The 23555-nt window shown below is 38.1% G+C and overlaps 1 protein-coding gene across 2 annotated transcripts in view; it reads left to right on the top strand.

The window, feature by feature from the left end:
• The window catches only part of MTHFD1L (methylenetetrahydrofolate dehydrogenase (NADP+ dependent) 1 like), a 229645-nt gene that overhangs the window by 35595 nt on the left and 170495 nt on the right, over positions 1 to 23555 (top strand). The window contains exons 10-14 of one of the 2 annotated variants that reach the window (XM_067542406.1): positions 195 to 292; positions 5418 to 5591; positions 19900 to 20036; positions 20827 to 20873; positions 23182 to 23289. In XM_067542406.1, the coding sequence (XP_067398507.1) occupies positions 195 to 292; positions 5418 to 5591; positions 19900 to 20036; positions 20827 to 20873; positions 23182 to 23289 (564 nt within the window). Of the gene's footprint in view, positions 1 to 194; positions 293 to 5417; positions 5592 to 19899; positions 20037 to 20826; positions 20874 to 22583; positions 22597 to 23181; positions 23290 to 23555 lie in introns of those variants that run through there. The other variant, XM_067542408.1, reaches the window with a different exon arrangement.

The following is a 23555-nucleotide window of genomic DNA, read 5'->3' on the forward strand; positions in this document are numbered from 1 at the left end:
AGCATAATTATGAAATCATATGTTTAGGCTCTCCCTAGTTGAAATCAAACTGTTGAACATTTATAATGCAGCTGTCATACAATGTTGAAAAGTTCCAGAGGGGTAGCCGTGTTAGTCTGTATACAGCAAAAACAACGAGAGTTCTGTAGCACTTTAAAGTCATACAATGTTTTTCTTTTCTCTCTTTTTAAAAGAACATGGTAAAAACCAGCGAAAGATGGATCCAGTCTCAGCAGTACAGAGAGTGGAACCTCCACTGCTTGAAACTTCAGCCCCTCTCCCCCGTGCCCAGGTAATAAACATAATGAGCTTTGGGCAGGTGGTTTAAACATTAAATTGAATCTAATTATGTCTTTTTAAATATGTTTGACTAGAATACAAAATCAGCTATTCAGCCTGTTTGCTGCTGCTGTTATTGTGACATTAAAGATCCTGGTATTTAGTGTTAGTTATTTTTTATGAGTGGAAACCAGTTTATGAATTCTAAAACAGAAAGGTGAACTGAAATAGTTCCCTGAAAAATACAGAGTTCCCAAATCAGTGGGACACCAATTCAGGAAAGTACTTGAGGATATGCTTAACTTAAAGCATGTGTTTAAGTCCCAGTGACTTTGAAGGTATCTGAGCTCATGGATAAGTGATTTCCTGTTTAGCAGTGTTTTCCTGAATCGGGGCCCAGCAATACATTTGTAGACTTGAAGAGTTATAAATACGTTCTTTTGTATAACCAAACTATTTTCAATCAGTTCCTCTTTCATTTACTTGCCTGTGTTCAGGCCTTCAGGGATCCATGTTTACATTGCAACAATTGCTGACAACATGAGGAATGTAGCTCTCTGCTTTGTTATTAGTATAAAGTTGTGGGGGGTAGCGTGTGCGTTTGTGCGCAAGCGTGTGTGCATGTGTGTGAAACCCGAGGTTTTGAACCCAGGTTATGGCAAGTAGAGTCTTTGAAAATGTATTTATTTATAATTTATATAAGTCTGAGGCTGAATCTATTACATTTTTAGCATTTAAGATTAAAATTAATACATGCTTTTAAAGAATTTCAGTTCACCTTTAAATGTCTCTTGTTTTAACAATTTAATTGAAACAGATTCAGTTTATAAGTTGAAACAGATGCCAAAAGAACAAGTATTTTATAGAGTGCAGCTAGAAAGAAAAAAGTTGATATCCTGAGGCTTTTAATGGGCCAATATATACAATATCAGACTTTTCATCCTTGAAAGCTTACCCGTTAAAAATATAGTTAAAGAAACAATAGATCAAACTGCTTCATGCTACAGGACTGATAATGATAAAACCTCTACCCAACAAACAAACACTCTGCTCCCCCATCCTCCCCCCATATACATAAAATATGTTACCGATAAGTTTTCCATTTATTTAATTACTGGAACTTTATGGTTGTATTTTTTTCCTTTTAAATGTAGAATTGGTTGCCAGAGGGAAGGTATAAAATATTCCTTTTCAACAATACACAATTTTATATGGAAACAGATGGATTTTTCATCGAAAACAAGTGGGAAAGAAGCATAGGAACTAAAACAGGGAACATCTGCTTTTCGCTCTCAAGGAGCTCAGGGGCGTTAATTAGATTCATTTCCAAAGACACTGTAATAAAACCCTTAGTGCATTTCCAAAGATACTGTAATAAAATTCTCTGTGTGCATACTGAGTAGGTGTAGAGATCTTTTGTATTTTGTATTTTGTAAATTCCCTGTGTAATGGTACGCCATTGCCAGCAGATATTTAACAAGTCTTGTTCTGACAGAAATCTTAATGCTCTAATCTTTTTGTTTAGTACCAAATATGTTACATGTATGTATATTGGAAATATTAAAATTAACTCTTTAAAAACTGGCCATCCCTGTCAGTTGTTGAAGAAAGTTAGTACATATGAATATATTTTAGTCAAACTAACACCACCAAAAACTTTTGCAGACTTAACATGTTGATTAAAAGTTACCCTTTATTTCCTTCATGCAGAATCAAAACAATACATTCAGCAACAAGAACAAAAATTGAGCCTCATACATTTTTTAGGTAACAATAAAGTAAACTTGTTTAACATAGGTGTTGGAAAGCTGCCATCTATAGATAGGATAAATATGTTTGACTAATCTGAATGTAATAAGTGCAATGGAAAATGAAAATGTTGTATAACTTATTTAAAAATGTAATGCTTAGCAAAGGAATGTGCAGACATACATGAATGCAACTCATTTTTAATGTATGTAGAAAAGTAAAATTGGAGCCCTTTCTAACTTTTTAAAATAAAGTAAAATCTTTAAAGATCTATGTTTTATACACTATTGTATGATATGTACTTGGAATTTATAGAAACATGGAAAGAGAAATTATACTTCTGCCTTGTTTTCTTCACCACAAAACACATACACAAATTCCAAGAACCACAGTAACAGGTCAGACCAAACTGCTGATTGAGAGATCGAATTGGGAGTTGTCTTGTTGTGTTGTAATGATCTGCTAGATGGAGCCATGAATGTAACGTTTTGCCAGGTAGACAGGAATCAGATAGGGTGACCAGATAGCAAATGTGAAACATTGGGATGGGGCTGGGGGTCATAGACGCCTATATAAGAAAAGGTCCTGAATATCGGAACTGTCCCTATAAAATCGGAACGTCTGGTCACTCTATAATCAGAGGAGACAGTAAGTTCAGTTGAGGCTTCAAGGGCTAGATCCAAAGCCCATCAGAGTCTATGGAAAGATTCCCAATGACCAGTGGGCTTTGGATCAAACTCTAGATTCCTCACACTTTCTCTGTGTTGAATACTGCAGCTCTCTGTATGATAGTTTCTAACTTGATTAAAGTTGCTCTGCCCCTTTGGTTTATATTCCCTTTAATTGAGGAATCCTGCCTCAGGCCGTCAGCCTGTCCCTTATTGTTGTTTTTAATGCTGAATTTCAAGTATGCAAAAAAAATTCAAGAACAGTTAATAATGAAAACTTAATTTTGAGGTTTAAGCAGTCTGGAAAAACCTGCAAGTAGCCCTGAATGCAAAACTCAAAGATTATCTCTATTAATAAAAAAGGAAATCATCTGTTTTTGAATACAACAGGATCACTCTTCTATTAACAAGATGGTGCAAGGAATGACTTTGCAGTTATTTGGCATTTATAACTTACCTATAACTGGTAGAAATAAACAAGGCTTTTAAAGTGTTTGTATAGCCACTTAATTGTTTCAGTCAACAAATATTCTCCAGAATATTTCTGATAGCAAATGTTGCCAGGCATCCATCTGTGTCTATAGTGCAGTGAACCCAAGAACCAACAGCTGAGGGAGACTGGTCCTACAATTTTTCTAGTGCACACATGATTATAATCAGCACCCAGAAATCATCACATGCTTTCCTAATGGACTTGGGTATGTGACACAATTACAGAAAAAAGTTGCTGCTGAGATCAGAACCCAAGTTTCCTACGCTTTGTGTGCTCTGTTATTCAGTTCTGGAAGCAACTCCATGAGCAGAAATGCATCACTCTTACACCCATACACGAAACTTTATTCATGAAAATGTACTTTCTTCAAAGTGCAATTCAGCTGTAGTTTATGAAATAATTACATTCTGTCTCTGTGTAACTACATTGCATTGGATGTCTCTGTTTATATGTAACCTCCCTGGTAAAAGGCTTTCCATTATATTCAAAGCTGTTTTCCCCAAAGGTTCTTACGTGCTCTTCAGCGAAGGAATGGAAGCAGTTATTTTTCTTAGGCAAATCAACCGACAACTTAACTTGGTCCCTAAAAAGAGATTTCTAGGCTTTCTTGTGTTTTATTTCCAAGTCTATAGTGGTATGTCAAATCAATTCTGCTGAAACTGTGTCTTCACTAGCACTAATGCATGCAATACTCTAAGATTTGGCAAGAGGAGGAGGAAGGAGATTCTACAGAATTTTTTGTGGGAGTCGCCTCTGTCAGGAGAGATGACGGAAATAGAGCTTAGAGTGCTACAAGGAATTCAGGAAGTCTATGTTTAGATTGTCATTATCTCTGAAGCTACAGGAAGAACTTAAAGAATTATGATTTAATACACAATTCTGTATGGGAATTTAAATATTTTAGCAATCAAATAGGGTTGAAAGAAAAAATATTGCCGGCCACACTTCTGTTTTTTGTTGTTGTTCAAGAATGTCATCGTGCACATCCATATGGTGTTATGACTGCTGAAATTTGCATGTTTCACTCCCTTAAATAAACCAGATTTAGCTTTCTTTAAGTATATATTTATAGAGTTTGAGGCAGCAAAGCACAGAAAGACTGAAACTATCCTTTGTGCAAGAGGATATCCCTTGGCATACACCTCTGATGCAAGAGGAGAGAATGGAAAGGAATGTAGTAGAAATGGCCTGCAGCCAAATGGTCGTGTATTGTGACTCTGTAACATCTCGCTAGGTGGAGTCAGGTTGGGTCAGTATGTGGATAGTGGACCTCCAGAAGATACCTTGCCGCTGCAGGAAGTGGTGATGATGATTGATTAAGTGATACACTGGTCTCTGAATCAAAATTGAAGAGATGTCCCAGTCTAGTGTTAGTGAGTGCTGTGCTGCTGAAGAGGTGACACCTGCAGTTAAGTTTTAACACTAGCCCCAATCATGTGCAGATATTAAAGATCCCATGGCATTCCTTTTGCAGGGCTAGGCCTATTAAGTCTGATGTCTAATCCCAATTTGGTTTATTATGTTCACCCTAACCACAGTAAATTCCCTGCAGTTTCAGTGCGTTTCCTTCTTCTTTCCATCTTATCTTTACCTGTTGTGTAGTATTATGTGTCGTTAAACAACCACTGTGTGCCATCCCACGTATAGTTGTATTTCAGTGTGGGTGAACTGATCCCTGTATATGTTATCTGTGTCCTTATGTTACTTCATGGGGTAGAAGTGAGACTTAAAGTTCGCTTTCACATTCATTGATGTGCAAGTATGTTTGTCTGAGTGCTAACTTTAAGGAACGTATGTGCTTTGCAGTAATGTGCAATGTAAATGTTGAAGTGTACCGAGACAGAGGAAGAAAAGAAACTGACAGAAAAATCCATTTTAAAGTGACCATTCTTGATTATCCAGCAGACACTGACTAGTCTGACTATGAAATCATTGTGTAATATTTGGACCCCAATTAAAGAAAAGAATACAATGAAATAAATGTTAGTACGCATTGCTGGTGGGGGCGGCGGGGGGGGGGGGGGGGAGAATGGATAACACAAACATGTTTTCCAATATTACATTGGGCGTTAGCTAGTATTTAGGGTCAGATAACAAAATTTGGGAGAAGAGATCATAAAGCGGTTACAATAACTTCATTGTTGCAGCGTTTGCTGTTATTTTGCGTTCTGTCGTCGACCACCTAAGCTGAGAGAAGTCTCTTGGCTCCTCTGTGTTTTCTTTTCCAGTGATATTGAGATTTCCCGAGGACAGAGTCCAAAAGCTGTTGATGTGCTTGCCAAGGAGATAGGATTGCTTGCAGATGAAATTGAAATCTATGGCCAGACCAAAGCCAAAGTACGTTTGTCCCTGCTGGAAAGGTTAAAGGATCAACCAGATGGAAAATACGTTCTAGTTGCTGGGTAAGAATGTATACTAAGCTTCCCCCTTCCCCACTCTCTCTGTCTGCGCTAACACAAACATGTGACTCATATCTTTTCATTTATTTAATAAATTGCCCGTTATAAACTTGCAGCACTTGGTGCATTATGTTCTTTCTTGTATTCTGAAAGCAAGTATTTATTTTTCCCCCTTTTTTCTAAGCTGTGATTACAGAAGTTAAGTATGTTTTATGGAAGGTAGATCGAGTTAAGCTTTTTAAAATGTCGTCTTTAACTATGTGATTTTTCTTGACTCATCAGCTCTTAAAGTATTTAACTCAAAAAGTGCAGTCACATTATGAAATTTATGAACAATTTTTAATGGAAGCTACATGGTAATCTGTTGGTATTAATGGTAAATACTTTTTATATTGAATAGCAAATTGCATAGTTAAATAAAATCCATGTTTTTTCCTAAAATGTAGACATGTCTGCAGGCAGGCTTATCCTGTTCTCTGTTCCCATGATTATTTTGAAATGTCATGCTTCATCTAGAAATATCTATTTCCTTTGTCTCCTTTTCTCATCTATTTAGAAAGAAAATATTTTCTCTCACACCTGCCTTGTGAAATGGAAAGTCCTTCACATGTGCACTGGTGTGCTGCCATTTCCATGAAACATTAGATTACAGCATGTCCTTTTCTTTCTTTTTAATAACAAAAGCCCATAGAAATGTACCGGTTTTTTCTACTCTAAATTGATGAGTTTTAGGTTGTTTTCATAAAATTCTCGAAAGGCTATTTAGCACCTTTTTTCTGGCAATCAAGCGTAGTACACGTAAGTGTGGGGGGAGGGGATGAAAAATATGGGCAATTTTTTTTATTGCTAAATTTAATCCTGTTCTAGTGACTTTTTGTTTTTGTTTTTTGGCAGTTGTGCAATAAAATTGGGAAGTTAGTGTTTCCAGCTGATCCAGAGAAGAGAGCCATTCTTAGCTGCCTTTGTCCTGCCAATCCCTTGATCAACTAGTGTCTTCCATGTTAGCACAAAAGTAGTTGGCTTTTGCATATTCTTAGTGGGAAATCTGGATTCCTGGCATTAGTTCAGTGAGTTTCTACCACATCATATCTGTCCACCCAGGAGCTTGTGAAGTTGTCATCAAGGCCATCTTGTGGAATTACAATGTACAGAAATATTCCTTGCCGGTTTATTTTGAAGGTTCACTGAGAGAAGAATATAAGAGCCTTTCTTTGACAATTAAAAGCAATCGTGTATGTGTTTTGGGCTACATTTTTAATTTTAACTGCACAAAAAACTAAAATAGAAGCAGGTTCAGCCATGGGCTTGATGCTGAGCAAAATTGTTCTGCTTTTTCAGGTTCTAAGTTGCTACTGCATGATTTAGGCACTATGCAACAGGAAAAAGCGGCTCCTAAAGCACCAGTGGAGTGGTTTTAGAAATAATTTAGGAGGGAACATGGATATGTTTGAGATGGAGTTTAGGAGCTCTAGACGTGAGGAACTGCCTCCTGTAGGCTTCGTCTTTTCTCCATCTCTCTTCCTGTCTCCCTCACTGCTATTTTAAGGACTGCAACCTAGGAGAAAGCGCAGAGCATACTCTGAATGATACTTTGTGGGAGAAATAGAGAAATATATGCAGACATGAAAAAGGAAGGAAGGCAAAATAGTGAGTAGACCAGATACGGACCTTAGAGTTTACAGGAAAATGGCAATTCTTTTGGATTTATATAGTGCAAAGAGGTGTATATAGTAATTTAGCAATAAATAAATAGTCCCTAAGTGTAGATGCAAAACTGAATTAAGCAGAGGGTCCCTACTTAGAGTAATTTGTATGAGGCTATTGTATTGTATTGGCCAATAACTATAGTAACAACCCTTATTACATAAGGGTTAGCATAGAATGCTTGCTTACGGAGGGATAGGATGGCTGTAGAGTATAAACTACTTTTTCTTTTCATGCCAGTAAGGTGCTTTGATATGATTTTTTTTCGTATTTAAAATGTACTGCTTCCTTGTGTGGTCTTATATATAATGAGAGTGGGAATAGAGTTCGGGTTCCCCATAGTACTCATTTGCTCAGTTGACTGTGGCTGATGATAATGTGAGGAAAGTGGGCAACAGTGCATGTTGGGGAAAAGGCTTTTCAGGATGATGAAAGAACAGCACAGAATTGTTGAAGTTGGAATTGGAAATTATCTTGTTGGCCATCTGGTTGGTCCCCCTGCCAGGACAAAATTAACAGCAACATTTTTATTTTGGATTTGTATATTTACTTCAAAACCAAAGAAAAATACAAATAGCTTTAACAGGCTGTAATGTTGGCTACTAGAGCAAATATGCTTAAATGGCTTAGTAAGGCAGATGGCTTTACAGGGAGCTCTTGAGAGTTTTGTATTTCTGCATATACAGGTTATTCTGATTTATGGGGAGCCATTAATTACGCATAATCATCATTTGATATGCAAAATTCATTTTATATATAATCTATTCTGCAATCTACTGTACATTATATATTCTTAGTTATGATTCTGAACTTCTTCTTACCCAAAATACCACGTATCGAGAGTATAATTGTTCACTGCCTATGGAAATTATAAAGATTCTGATGCAAATCCACGTGTTTCATAGAGACCTATTATGGAACAGTTTAGTCTGCTGGGGTGTCTTCTGGAGATGCTGGGTATTGGAGATACTGAAAAGCTCTTCAAATCTCAGATTATGGAAATACTAAGTGCCAGATCCAGTTTAGATAGCTTCATGCAGGATTTAATAAGCTGCCACAAGCTGGTAAATCTTTTACTCACACTTTCTGAATACAACCAAACACATTGTACCTGGTATGTTTCCCATATGTTGAAAATTACAACCTGAGAAACCACTGGGATCATTTCAAAGTATTTATCAGAGAGGTATCAGTTTCCTTACTATTCTTGTAGTTGATTGCATATTGAGACTTCTATTACTTTGTTTGCCATCCAGCATAGAAAGCTCTAGTCAAGACACCTAGATATCACAGTAATGGACATGATATGAAACCTGTATAGATTTTATTACACTTGCTTATGCTTCCATGACTCTGTTTTTAAATGTCCCAAGTGAAGTGGCTTCCATCACCTCCACTAGTAGATTTGTCCAGTATTTAATTGGTTTCACTGTCAAGAAAGCAGAATAATGTAAGGAGTAAAATGTGGGAGAATGGAAAGTTGTGATAAAACATAGTGCCACTGAAAATACTGCTTTCTGGATTTACCAGCATGGGAAGTTTAATACTTTTCTAACATAAATAGGTGCTATTTGAGATGAACTACGATGTTGAGTGTTAATTTGTCAAAAGTATATTTATATTTGAACCAATTATGTTTCAGCATCACATGTAAAGTACTGCTACAGCCATGTAAAAGACGTGTTGCTGGTTAATTTCTTAGTTTGAGGAGGGTCAGAATTTACAGACAGAGTTCTGGTTGAGAATTCATTTTCACTTACCCTGGATTTAGTTATGTGACATGTGATTGTGTTACCCTTTGGACCTTTCAGCTTGGATATTTAAAAAAAAAGAGAGAAGAAAGTAAAGAATAAGCAGAAATAACTTGCAAAAATGCAGTCTTATGATGATGAACTTCAACTTTGACTGTCCAAAATGAAGATTGTTGTTGGCTGAACAGTTAGTCGTATACCTTCCATACTAGTGAATACTTGTGTAGTTAGATCACATTATAAATCCAAGTTAACACAACGTGGTCTTCCCCCTGCCTCGCCTTAGGGATTGGAATAAGAGATTTATGAATCTGCCTCTGAGTTGAAGAGTTGGCCGATACTTAAAAGTTAGGCCCACATAGTTACTTTAGTTAGAGACATGGTTTTTACTAATGTAGATGGGCCAACTTAACCTTCAGTGTAGATGCAGCTATGTCTACAGAAGAGAGCTGCTATCAACATAGCTTGGGAAGGGGAATTTTTCCATCGGAACAGGATACCATTCTGTCAGTGTAGCGTGCGTCTCTACACTATGAAGTTATGCCAGCATAGCTATGTTGGTATGGTCTCCATAGTGTAGAGATACTCTAACAATCCTCTAAGCTCAAGCAGTTGAAGCTCATGCGTTTAGATCTGTTGGCTCCCGGTTCAGTCTTTGCTGATCATCTCCTCAGGAGATTGGGGATTGGCATTGGGATGTCATTTTATAAGAACAATAATGCAAGTCAAAATTCCCAATGTTTGGGCTTAAAAAGAAGTTTCTTACTGTAGCTGAAGGTGTGGCCAGACTTGTGAACAAGATCACTGTACTACAAAAGCAACTGTACACTGTACATCAGGATCACCAGAACCAGTGGTATTGAGTTAATAGCAAGAAAGCTAATAAAAAAGCCCCCATTGTAGTTTCATGTTAAAATGTATATAGTACGTTTCTTTCTGGGTTCTTAACAATACTCTTAACTGTGTGGGGGTTACAGCTGGTGCAGTGTATCATCTCAATGTTTGCATGTTTATTTTTTCTTTCAGCCAGACCCCATGTGGCTTTCTGACAGAAATATTTCCACTATAAGTTGAATGTAATGCATAAAGAGAAAAGATAAATATGTGCAGACTTCTTCCTGATGATAATATTCTTTGAGTGCTTGCTCATGTTGATTCCAAGTAGGTAGGTGTGTGCACGCCACATGCACAGTTTGCTGGAAGATTTCTCCCCTAGTGGTACCCATAGGGTCGAAGCTAATGCCCCCTAGAGTCACGCCTTCATAGAGTCATATAAAGGGCCCTGCTGACCCTCCGCCTCTTCAGTTCCTTCTTGCGGGCTGGCTCTGACAGAGGGATATGGGGGTGGGTTTTGAAATGGATATGAGCAACACATTTCAAAGAACAATAGTTATAGAAGGTTAGTAGCCGGGTTGGTGTTTTGTTTTTTAAAAAAACCCAAAAAAAACCAGACTGTTCAAAGTTATGGAAAATTTCATATTTTGCCAGGAAATTGGTGACCCTATAGTAACAAGGGGAAATAAGGAATTATAAGGAGAACAATGATTATGGGCTTTTAATGTTTACATTCAAAAACTATTAAAGGAAAATTCAAAGAAGAATGTAAACACGAGCATGAGTCCACTGTATTTGAGTAAAAATGAGTGGTTAAAATTAATTCCTTCCAGTATCGCTTAAGATCAAAGCTGGGCTTACATTCCAAATGTGACCTTTCTAAAAATGTGCATCAGAGCTATAGTTAGCCATTGACAGCCATACTATTGTAACTTGTAGAAATTCGTAACATAAAAATTGCAATTGTGGGGAGGCATAATAGCATATGTGAAGCTGGCAAAAATAACTAAATGTTCACTCAGATTATTATTTTAAACAAAACTAACCAAATAGGCTGGGTGTATAATACACAGGTGTCACAGTAACAAGACTAACTGCACCACTGATTCCTCTTTTGTCTTTGAGTGCACCCCTCAAATGTTAGGCCTCTTGCCTTCACTTGTCCTGGGATGTAACTCCACAATTCTCACACTCTTAGACTGGGCCCTGGATTACAGTTCCTTGTGTGTCGACTGAGATTTCTCAGCAGGACAACTTGGCGTGGCACATATAAATCTTCCCTTTGGGAGCTGGTGACCAGTAGTTAATACAGTGAACAGACAGCTTTCTTTAAAAAAAAAAAAAAAAGGTTGTGTTTAATCTTAACAGCAAGAACATAGCAAAGCATAAGAGAAAAGGATTTTAAAGATGTTAAAGCAACGAAACAGTCTATAGGCGTATCTATCTCGCCTAAGGTTTACCATCCCTTGGAAGTTTAGGAAGACCCAACTGTGTTCCCCCTGAGCAGCCCCTGATAGCTGCCCCCCCCCCCCCCCCCTCTAGAGTGTGACTTTTTAACTGGATAATGTCTTTTGATCTGTTAGTTTCCAACATTGGCAAAATAATTCTGTTGCTTTCGGGAGCCTGAAATTAGCATCTTCACAGTTGATAGCTCAGGTATTGTTTCTTAATGATCCCCACAATGTTTACCAGGAGATTATCAATCTAGGGTCATTGTGTTGGTTTCCAGCTAGTTCCCTTATAGCTCTTTTACTGAACTAAACAAACATATACAGTAAGCAGTCCAATAACCAGTGTAGCTAGACATGAACTATCCCACTAACTAGGTCACATACAGTATTAATAAATTATTACTGATCAGTTCCACGTCCTTCAGAGGAGGAATTTAGAAAAACCTCTTTATTGAAGCTATATGAGAAAAATGTAAATAATTGATTTAACAAACTGTATGAATAACCAGTATTGCTAATATGAACATCTAGTAAAGGAATAGAGTGAAGCTAGGTAGGTGCATTTTGGATTTGTTGACATGAAACAGCCATAATCTTGGGCCTTAGCTGCACTTGTGCAAACGTTTAGTGTAGATGGTGGGTGCGTTGGAGTAAACTGTATATCACTGCATCTTACCCTGTGATGAAAGTCAGTGTTTATACCAATTCAGCCACGTCTACAGTAGAGGTTTGTCTGGCGCATCTCTGTCAGTAGAACTTCAGTGTAAATAAGACCCCACTTGTGCTCTACTTTCCTTGGGCAACTTGTCAGCAACATAGCCTTTTTCATCCAGATAGCTGTCATCCATTCCCTTTCTTTATTCCTAGGAATCACAGTTCTTTCTAGTCTATAACCATTCTTCATGAGTGTGATCATTCATAATGGTATTAGGTAGGTTAGTTAGTGGAAGTAACATCAGCATTTCAACAATGTAATGTTTGATCAGGCGTACCTTTGGGTCATATAATAGTCTCTGTTCTTCATACATTGTTATTGTTCCTATATCTTCAGAGATCACTTTGTCTTGTTTTGGAGGTATTTTCTAATTTCTTCTCTCATAATCTAGCATTTCAAATGTATCTTTGATATTGCCTGTACCACTGTCATCCTAAAAGGTCAAGAGGGCTCTATCCTTGCACGTTATCTTTATCCAGTATGGATTCATAGATTTCAAGGCCAGAACAGAGTATAATGATCCCACACAGACTGTGTGACCTCCTGTATAACACAGGCCATAGAACTTTCTCAAAATAATTTCTAGAGCATATCTTTTAGAAAAACATCCAATCTTGATTTGAAAATTATCATTGATAGAGAATCCACCATAATTCCTGGCAAGTTTTCTCAATAGTTAATTACTCTCACTCTTAAAAATTTACACCTTATTTCCTGTCTGAATATGTCTAGCATCAGCTTACAGCCATTGGATCATTTTTACCTTTCTCTGCTAGATTGAAGGCCCATTATTAAATATTTGTTCCCTATATAGGTACTTACGGTCTGTAATCAGATCACCCTCTAACTTTTTCTTTATTTAACTAAATAGTTTGAGCTCCTTGAGTCTCTATCACTATAAGGCATGTTTTCTAATCCTTTAATTATTCTAATGGCTCTTCTCTGAACCCTCTCCAGTAAATCAACATCCTTCTTGAATTGTAGGCACCACAACTGGACAGTATTCTGGCAGCAGTTGCACCAGTGTCAAACAGAGAGGTAAAATAATCTCTTCAGTGCTACTTGAGACTCCCCTGTTTATGCATCCATGGATTTTATTAGCCCTTTTGACCACAACATGGTGCTTCTTTCTCAGAGTCACTGCTTCCCAGGATAAATATGGCCTACATCGTGTAAGTGAGGCTTACGTTCTTTGTTCCTAGATGCATACATTTACATCCATATCTTGTTGCTTTGGTAACATATCCTGTGTACAGCTGTGATGCTTTTGTTGAAGATTCTTTACTATAATTAATTCTCATTAAACAGTTAAAAGGATTTTTTTTTAGCAGAGCAGTTTTCTTTGTTAATAATACAAACAGTTTGGTGTTGTCATCTTGTGAAATCTTGGCAAAAGTGTGTAATCCTTATTAAACACCAAATGTCATTTGCATCTCACAGGGTTTTTTAATGTGTGCAGTGTCAGCACTGGCAGGAGAAACTTGGAGATGATGAAATTGGAGATACATACTCCCTAAATTAATTAAACTTTCTTCCACTCTGTCCTGCACAGCGTTTTTAAGTTCAGTAGTTCGGTTTTGGCTTGATCATATAATTCAGCACTTTATGTTCCCTTTTAGGATGAGTTTAAAACAGACTTGAAATTTTGTTTGTCTATTAAAGATGTGCAGTAACATGAGTTAAATACGTAACACCTATAGCATATTTTGTCTTTACCCTTCTTTCTTCCTTTTTCTTAAACTATCAATTTCTTATCAATCACAATTATGATATCATTTTAGTATATACTGAACTGATTTTTAGGGTTGTATTCACACACCCCAAGAAAATATTTAAACTCGAGTAAATTTAAAGATGTGAGTTTATATCTTGACCCCATTAAAATCAATGGCAAAATTCTCTTTGGTTTCAGTGAGGCAGCATTTCATCCTTCAAAAGTGCTGATGTACTTTGTATTAAAATAGAATAAGATAGGTTTTTTCTTTAAAAAAATACTAAAAAGCAGTAATACATTGATTTTCCTATTTTGCTCAATAGTAAAAATTGTTTCGGTCTTTGGATGTGTTTCTTAATATTTACATACAAAGCGTCCTAACCTGCAGTCTTTACTTACGCAGAACTCCCTTTGAGCATACATGAAGTCTTTGTTGGAGCTTATAACCTGAACATATTGCTATTGATATGGGACAGGATGGATTTTTTTTTTTAAATTGTGTAAGAAAGAAATTACCCTTTTAAGACTGGGAAGTGAAATCCTAGGAGATAGGGGGTGGAGTAAGGGGAGATTATTTTCTTCAGAAATTATTGTACCCTGTGGTCTGGATAATAAAATTCTTATCTCTCATTCAGAATTTTCAACGTTTGGAAATTTGGAAAACATGGTACTTTTACACGAAGGGTTAAATATAGAGCTAACATTGACTATATGATATCTACCTTAATTAAACCACAAAAGTTTTAAGTGGTTACTTCTCAGCTGTTCAAAGTGATAGCTAACAGTAGATGGGATATTTCTTCTTTTAAGCTTCAGTTCAGGGAGCGCTTTAGTAAATGCTTACACCCCAGTAAAGTCAATGAGATTTAAATATAAAGTTAAAACTTAAACTTAAACTTCCCTGAATAGGGCATGTGTTTAAGTGCTTTTCTGAATTGGGGCCATAGAGATGTTCATATTGATTTACTGTGCACATGTCATGAGATGTAAATCCACATCATCCTGATTTTTTTTATTGCCATTTAGAGATAAAAAATAAATGTGACAAACTGAGTGGTTTTGTGTTTTTTTATTAAACTATAAACCATTGGGTTAAGAGTTGTCATTTTTATTAGTTAAGAAAGAGCTTAAAAGAATTTCTCTTTCTAAGCCAGACAATTTAATAACTTTCTACAAAAAGAGGATTTTAGTTTGTTTTGTGCCTCATTGTTGTGATTTGAGCTGGACAACAATACCTTGCAAAGTTGCTAGAAGAGGAAAATGAGATGTTTTTAATTAGAATTGGATATTTAGCTTGAGTCCTTGAAGAGGTCATAATATAAGAGTTGCCACTTTTGGCTAGCATATGCATGCATGCTTGTATTTCCATGGGAATGAAAATGTAATCCTTAATGTCACATACCTTAGTAAACTACTCGTTTCACTGCAAGCAGTAAAGATACCACAGGTTTAAACAGTGAACTGTTTTTTGGCAAAGCTTTTCCTTGAGGGTTCAGTGGGAATGATGTGAATGAAAATGTAGTCTTGGTTTTTATTCGTTTTCCTCTTGCTGATGAGAGAAAGAAACACTCCAACTGAATCATTTTAATTTTAGATATGGGAGTATTCTTCTTCCAAGAGTATCCCTCGGGGTGTTCCAGTTCAGGTGGGCGTGTGCCTCTCAAGCCCTTGTTCAGAGATTTTCTGTTACCAATGTCTCTTTGGCCTGCATATGCGCTCTGTACAACCTCACGCCACGCTCCAAGGATATATAGGGCTGCTTGGACAAACCACCCTCAGTTCCTTCTCTGCCACCTCAACCTGAAATGGAGCTGTCATGTATCAGCTTTTTGTATGCCTCAGTGTGTTTTGTAGCTGTTGTTTAGTTAGTTTAGTGTTCTAGTTAGTGTTGTCAGTATAGAATTAGATAGTTGAGAGAGGTTTCAGTTTTTCTTCTCCCTTTTTATCCCTCATTTTATTCTGGGGAGCTTATTTGGCCTGGCTGGGCATGCGTGGCTCTCCAGGTTTCAAATTCTCTCTCTCTTGTCAGGAGGCTCTAAATATATCTGTCACTCTAAATATATCTGTTGCTTGGGAGAGTCCCATATGTCCCCAAAGTGTAACTTTTGCCTGGCTCTAAAATCTAGAACTTGGAAGAATCGGGAGACCAAACTAAAGATGCTGCTGCTGAGTGGTCCCTTTGAACTGCTTCCGAATCATATCAGGACCAAACTCCCTTTTTCTCTCACCCCCCCCCCCCTCTCTCTCTCTCCTCCCCTTCTCCCCCCCCCCCCGGGCCGCTGCCTCCTTACATTTGTGTCTGGACAGATCCAGTGCACCTTTGACTTCAGGTAAGGTCTTGCCGAAGAAGCAGAAGATCTCTGAAGACTCAGGGAAGGCTCTGAAGAAGAAGAGCTCGGTCTCCCACCACAAGGAGCCAGCTCCCAAGAAATCCCAATCTGCTGAGTCTATGGTTTTGGAGGCCTCAACCTCTCAACTCGGTATCATGCAGGAGAAAGACTTTTCCTCTGGTACGGGTGGAGCAGGGAGATCCCAGAGCACTTCAGAGAAAGATGGCACCAGCAGGGCTCTAGTACCATCTGCCTCCAGATTGTCATTGTCTATTTCAAACTTAGCAGTGATGTCCTCCCACTCAGCTCTGTTGGAACCGACAAAAGAAGGATGGAGGGTGGAGATCACTCTTACATCTAAGATAATTGAATAAATTTGTAAAGTCTCCAAAGTTCTGGATGGTGACTCTGGCAGCTATAATCCTTTTAGAGGCAGAAGACTGGCTTTCAGCCCTCGACCCACTGGACACCTATTTCCGTATAGCAATACATCCTGTACACAGGAGATACTTATACTTCACCATGGGGCAGGATCATTTTCAATACTTCCCTTTGACCCCAAGGGTGTTCTCAAAGGTTTTAGCGGTAGCAGCTGTTTACCTTTGGCAAGAAGCAGTTTTAGTATTCCCATATCTTGATAACTGACTACTTAAGGGCGAATCTTACAAAGCAGTACTAACTTTTTACCCAGACAGCTCTCTCTGTCTTCCAGGAGCTGGGTCTCCAGCCAAAGGTTAAGAAGTCCAGGTTAGCCCCTGTACAGAGAATAAAATTCATAGGGGCGTATTTGGATTCATTGACATCCAGGGCCTTCTTTCCCACAGCAAATTCGTAACTTTATCTAATCTGGCTGGGACAATTCACAGAAGCCACCATACTACAGTAAGAAAGTGTTTGCCCCTCCTGTGTCATATGGCAATGTTCACCTTCATGACAAAGCATTCAGAGGCTATTCCTCATTCAGAGACAGCTTGGATAACAGATTACGGTTCCTCTCCAGGTAAACAGCTCCATGGAAAAATCATTGCAATTTCTGCATGGGTTTCTTTCATCTGCTCAGCTCACACAATAACCATGACAACAGCACGCCTCAATGCACATGTTTGTCAGGGCGGATGGTCATCTCAGGAAACCAGTCTCCACATCAACTTATTGGAACTCAGGGCAGTCAGGAATGCCTGCCTTTATTCCTGCCTCCCCCACCCCATTTACAATATTTTTCAAAGATTAGGGTCTCACTATGGCTGAACTGAAAGTTCTTATATAAGATACTATCGGATTTCCAGTTTAATCAGTCTATTCATCTACCATTGTTTTTTTTCCCTATACCTCATAAATCTCAGCAGGAAACTTCTCTTCATATGGTAGATGTACAACAGGCATTGGCCTTTTATCTGGGTAGCACCAAGTAATTTCAGAAATCACTTGATTCTTTGTCTCTATCACAAAAAGATGAAAGGGGCCCACAGTCTCTTCACAGAAAGAGTCTAGATGGATCTCTGGGTGTATTACTGCTTGTTATGATGCAGTTGGTGCTTTGCCTCCCCAAAGGATTATAGCATGTTCTACCAGATCACAGGCAACTTCCAGAGCATTACCCTAAAACATCAGTGGCATGCCGAGGTGGGGGGGCCAGGCCCCTGGCACAGGCCTGCAGGGAGCACCGGGCCGCCTCTTCACCACGTGCAGGAGGCAGGGCACGCAGGAGGCTCTGAGGGGCGCCCCTCAGCACCTCCCCCCAGCACATCATGAAGGTCTGGCCGGCACACCCTGTCCCCCAGATCGGGGGGGAGAGAGGCGGGAGCAGGGGCATGTGAGGCCTGGGGGCAGCGCAAATGTAGGCTTGGACCCCGGGCACCAGAATCCCTTGGTATGCCACTGCAAAACATTCCAGTATCTGACATACGCAGAACTGCTGCTTGGAGTTGGTGTATACCTTTTTTAAACACCATGTCTTGGTTCAGGCCATCATATCTGGTGCTACACTTAGTTCTGCTGTACTGTCTTCAGTCTTGGACTTGATTTCAAAGCTCTTTCCTCCCTGTGTGGATGCTGCTCGAGAGTCGCCTGAAGTGGAGCACCCATGGGGACATTACTCAAAGAAGAGAGGGTTGCTCTGGAGATGTGTCCCCCTATGAGTGCTCCACTACTCATCCTCTTCCCTTCTGCTTCAGACTGTTCTTGATGGATGTTTGGATAGAGAAGAAACTGAGAGGTGGTTCATCTGAGCACTCCTACATGCCATCAGAGCACAGCACGAGATTGTATATAGGACATGCACAGCCCAAACAGACACTGCTCCTGAAAAACCTCTAATCAAGGGCTTGAAAGGCTCATGCACACCTGAAGTGGAACATCTCAAAGAACCGCAGTTACTGCACAAGGAGAGTAACCTTTTCTTTTTTTAAAAGTAACCTGGAAATAGCCAAGGGTGATGAACTGAATGGTAGGAAGGACATCTATAAAGTGAACATCTTTCATTTCACTTAGTCTTTTGTCATTAAAAAGTGTAGTATTCTCAAACAATGTTCACAGAATTCCCACTGTTGTTAATAGAAACCATGTCATCTTGTCAAGAGAACAGTATACTTAAAGTCACATTTATCTGAAACCATTAGTTCTGAGGCTATGTTCAGACTGATGGCAGCAAAATCGCCGCCGCCAGATCGGTCTTTCTTGATCGATTGAGCGGTCAGTGAGACCTCCTCAATCGATCAGGAAGTCAACTGAGTAAGTCCACCCCTTCAAGTAGCATAGTGCTCGTCGGCTCAGCGCAGTGAGACCAGCGTGCAGAAGGGAAGCAGAGCGGTCGACGTCAGTTACGTAAACTACTCTGTGTAGTTTGCGTAACTCCCGTCGACTGCCGCTGAATCTCATGGTAAGTGTGAACCAGCCCTATGTCTCTTTGGATTTGTGCAGAAATTGAAGGACAACATTATAGGGATTGGTTAAGAAAGATTTTCACTATGCAAGGCTAACGGTGTTGCTGTAGTCCTTATGAGCTCATGAAAGTGCTCTCTAATTGGCCTTTGATTGGGAATATGTAAATAAGTCTGCTGGATTCTTTCACTGATATGACACACCGCACATCGTACAAAAGCTGCTACCAGTGCATGTGCATTGGCTGATTGAAAGGTAGAGATTGAATTCTTAAGGGGGGGAGGGGGAATAAAGACTCCTCCATTACTTGGCATCTTTAAATCCAAAACTGAATGTCTTGCTAAAATGCAAATGCTCTAGTTCAAATACAAGTTTTTGGGCTAGATACAGGAATCTAAGCATGAAATCTTTGACCTGTGTTATGTAGGAGGTCAGACAACATGATCATAATGGTCCCTTCTAGCTTCTAAATCTGCAAATCACGTTTAACTGAACATAGTGACTATAGTTGGTTCCCATTTTATCTTTTATAAAAACCAATCTTCTTTCTTACATTGTTGCTGAGAGTTAGAGGATATGGAAGTTAAAGAACAAGATAGTCAAGATTTTCAAACAAAAGCCTGTGGTGTTTAATGAAAAAGTCAATAGTATTTCATTTATATATCAAGCAGTAGGAAATAAAAAATCCCATGACTTACTACACAGGAGGCTCCATTACATACTTAGTTTTTTGATGGATGACTTGTTCATGAGACTGGTGAGACTTTTGGGTCTAAATGAAATCTATATAAAATTGAATAGTCCTCAGAACTTTTGCCAGAATAAACTTCTATTTTTCTGCTGTACTAGTAAATAACTCAAATGGAAGTCACGTGTACATCAACATTCCAGTAGAGATACTGATGAATCTTTTCTTTGTTTTATTTTGTTAGAATAACACCTACACCCCTTGGAGAGGGGAAAAGCACTGTCACAGTTGGTCTTGTTCAAGCTCTAACTGCACATCTTAATGTGAATTCCTTTGCATGTCTGAGGCAACCTTCCCAAGGACCTACTTTTGGAGTTAAAGGTATTTAGTGTTTGCAAAACATACTTCCTTTTTTATATTAAAAGGAAATATTGCATTTGGGGTTTATTTTTGTTTTTTTGTTTTCAGCAGCTTAGTATAGTATAGATTGGCCGGAAGGTGTTAATTTTCCTGACTAGTATGACTAATGTTTGCAAGCCTCTTTTAAGAGCCTTAAATAAGAATAAGCTATATATACAAAATGCTCAGAAACGTGCAGGAAACAATATTGAACTAGCAAGGAAATGGATTGAGTGTTCTAACGCTCATCTCTAACTTATATGGTTCTAAGTTTGTTTAAATTATTGTGAAAACCAGTGTAACATGCTGCAAAACATAAATGTGTGCATCAAATCGAGTGATGAAAACAGATATTTAGCTAAAAGGATCTGGATTTAATGTTGTGGTACATGCTGTGTCTTCTTCAGGCTTAGTATCTAAATTAATTAACCTTGAGGGAGAATCTTAAACATATCCAAATTTATTTGAAATAGCAAAGTCATGAAAGTTGACATATCTTGCTTGAGGTTCACTTACAAGATGTGGAAATGTAATGTTTGCCAGATTTTACTTTACAAGGTCTGTAACATTCATCACTGAGATCTCTGTCTAACTGCTGATGTCTTTTATTATTAATACACTTTTTTGTTCCAATGTCTGAGTGATTTCCATAATAGAAATTAAAATACTGATATATTTAAGTATCAAAGCTGCGTGCTTTATTTTTTTGTGGATTTAAGGGTTCTCTCAGAATTGGTGTGAATCTGACATGACCATGTGCTTACTTGCTCAGGTGGGGCAGCTGGAGGTGGATATGCTCAAGTCATTCCAATGGAAGAGGTAAGACAAAAGATGGAAAAAAGACCATTGCCAACTACTCCCCTGTGCTCTCAGGGTAAATCTTGTGCACAGGCAGCCAACTATGGACATGATCCAGAAAAGTACTTGAAGCGTATTTTTATATCAGAGGATAAAGTGAGATAAAGAGGTTGCCTCCCTCCTCCTCCTCCAATCACTGAGAGTTCAGGCCCTCCACCACGGTTATGGAGAAGGCAGGCTTTCATGGTCTTCCATCACAGTGTGCACATTATTTTCCAAGTGTAACAGGCAGCTGCTTCAACTCTAGATCCATGATGATAGACCCAGTCAAAAAATAAACTGTGAATTACCTGAACAATAAATTGAAATATGTAAAGTGTAGGAAAAATGCCTATAGACTTTTATATGTTAAAGCATGTTGCATGAAGTCTCAACTATTAGCAGACATTTTTCAGTACACTGGAAATCGGGTAATGTTTGACTATCTGTGAATAAGGTACAAGGAGAAATAATAGCATCTGATACGCTGTTGCTAAGTGTTCCTTGTCTATATATCTCTGTTGCAAAAGATGTGAATATCTATTTCTTTTTTGGGGATAAGGACAGGAACAGAGAGGCCCAGTAATTTCAAGAAACAATTTAATTTCAAATACAGATTTCACATTTATTTAGAGCAAAAATCTTTCCACTTACTGTAACTAAATGATGTTATGTTCAACCAGGTTGACCAATCTCTGATAATGATACCTTACTGTAACTGTTTTGAGAAAATGTCCCAAACATAGGAGCATTTGATGAACATTAGGAAAATAAAAGGGAAATTATTTCATTCCAAAATAGTGAGGGTTGGGTGGGTGTCTCTTGCAGGTGCCTCATGTTAATATATCAACCTCACAAAATGAAAGGATTTTTTTTCTGCCTTCGATTGAATTCACACAGTTAGAAACTGCAAAATAATTGCTGCCAAAGATGACTTTATCCCTGGGCCTCAAATACTTCTGAAGAATATAATGCTAGCCTTTGAAATAGACCAGATTGCTCCATGTGTCAAGTACTTTCAAAATATTTTCACAGGGGAAGATACAACCACTCTCAGTAAGGTACTCTTCCTCAGATAATGCACCTTGAACACTGTGGTGTATTATCAATACACTTAGTGTAATTTTTCAGGAGTAAAATATAAATGTTTTATAAACAGAGTGGCTAGATAGAGGAAGAAGATGAGGAATGTCACATACATATACATGTGTCCCCCTATTGCTACCAAAAATCTGTCTTTATTGTGTTTTGTACATCATCTAGCACAATAGAGACCAGATCCTGATTGGGACCTCTGGGCACTACTTTAATATAAATATTAAATTTATGTTTCCTGCAAAGTGCAGCTCTCTTCCCTCCTATCCAACAAGTGCACTGATTCACCAAGTATTTTTCCACCTTCCTTGGTCATGGTTATGAACAAGTTTTTTTTTAAATGGCAAAAGCAGTGAAACAGATTCCTTGGTCACTACCATTCTTACTGAAAGTGTGCAACCCCTTTTATGTGAGTTTATCATAGCATAAGAGGGAACATTTTTATAGCAGCATCTTGTTAAAATATTTGCAGCACATCATTGTACTAAAAATTCTGAATCCTTTAGGGTGAAGATGGGTGATGACTTAATCATTCTGTAAAACACCAGAGATTTTACTATATGATTTTGGATACATCTTTGAAGTGTAAGACTGACAATTCAAAGAAAAGGTTCCATTAGCTCATTTCATATCCGTAAATCATAATTTTTATAATTTCCTTGAAACATCTTTTTCTCCATGCTAAACAAATAAAATCAGCACATCATCTCTTTCCCCCCATTCCTATGCTTTCACTTTCTTGTAAAATGTGATTGAATGTTTCTCTTGAAATCAACGAAGAGTGGAAGGAAATGAATCTTGAAAATTTTCAGCTAGTTGAAGGCTGATGATGTTCTAATTCCAAGTTTTGATACTCCATTACATTTGACTTTGAACATAAAAGTGCATGTGTCAAAGTTGTGATTAGTGCATTAGATTTCATTCTTAGGTCATTTGGGTGAAGAGAACGGACGTTTGTGTTTTATTTTTGTCTTGTTAACTGTAGTCTATCAGACACTAAGCTGAGACCAAGTAAATTCATTTGGCTTGTTACATTTTCCGTCTGTCTAATCATCATAATATTTTAGCAATACTGCTAAGTGGCTGATCTGAGCTGTAATCCCAAAGGTGAACAAACAGTGATTGTTTTCATTAATCTGTACTAAATTAATGGAGTGTGTTAACGAAATTCTTGTATTTCATCTACAATCTGTAGTTCAACCTTCATTTGACTGGAGATATCCACGCTATTACTGCTGCTAATAATTTGCTAGCTGCTGCTATTGATGCAAGGATCTTGCATGAAAGCACTCAATCTGATAAGGTGAGATTTACCTGTACAATTTCCATCCTTTACTTCCTTTTGAAGTTTCCTGTAAACATTTACATAACTATTTTTGTTGATTATATCACTTTTTCATTCTTGTATCATTCCAGCACATGAACTCATTTTGAGGCTGTCTCCAAAGCTATTAGATTTTCTATTCAGAGGGAGTGCTTCCAGAGCCATAGTTCTCTGCCAAACCCTCTCTCTTTGGACAATCTAGTTATTCACTGTATTATCGTATCACATTTTTGGGGCAAGAAATC

Source organism: Emydura macquarii, unplaced genomic scaffold (assembly GCF_026122565.2).
Source record: "Emydura macquarii macquarii isolate MOO-44397 ecotype Brisbane River unplaced genomic scaffold, CSIRO-AGI_Emac_v2 contig_705, whole genome shotgun sequence".
Lineage (NCBI taxonomy): Eukaryota > Metazoa > Chordata > Testudines > Chelidae > Emydura > Emydura macquarii.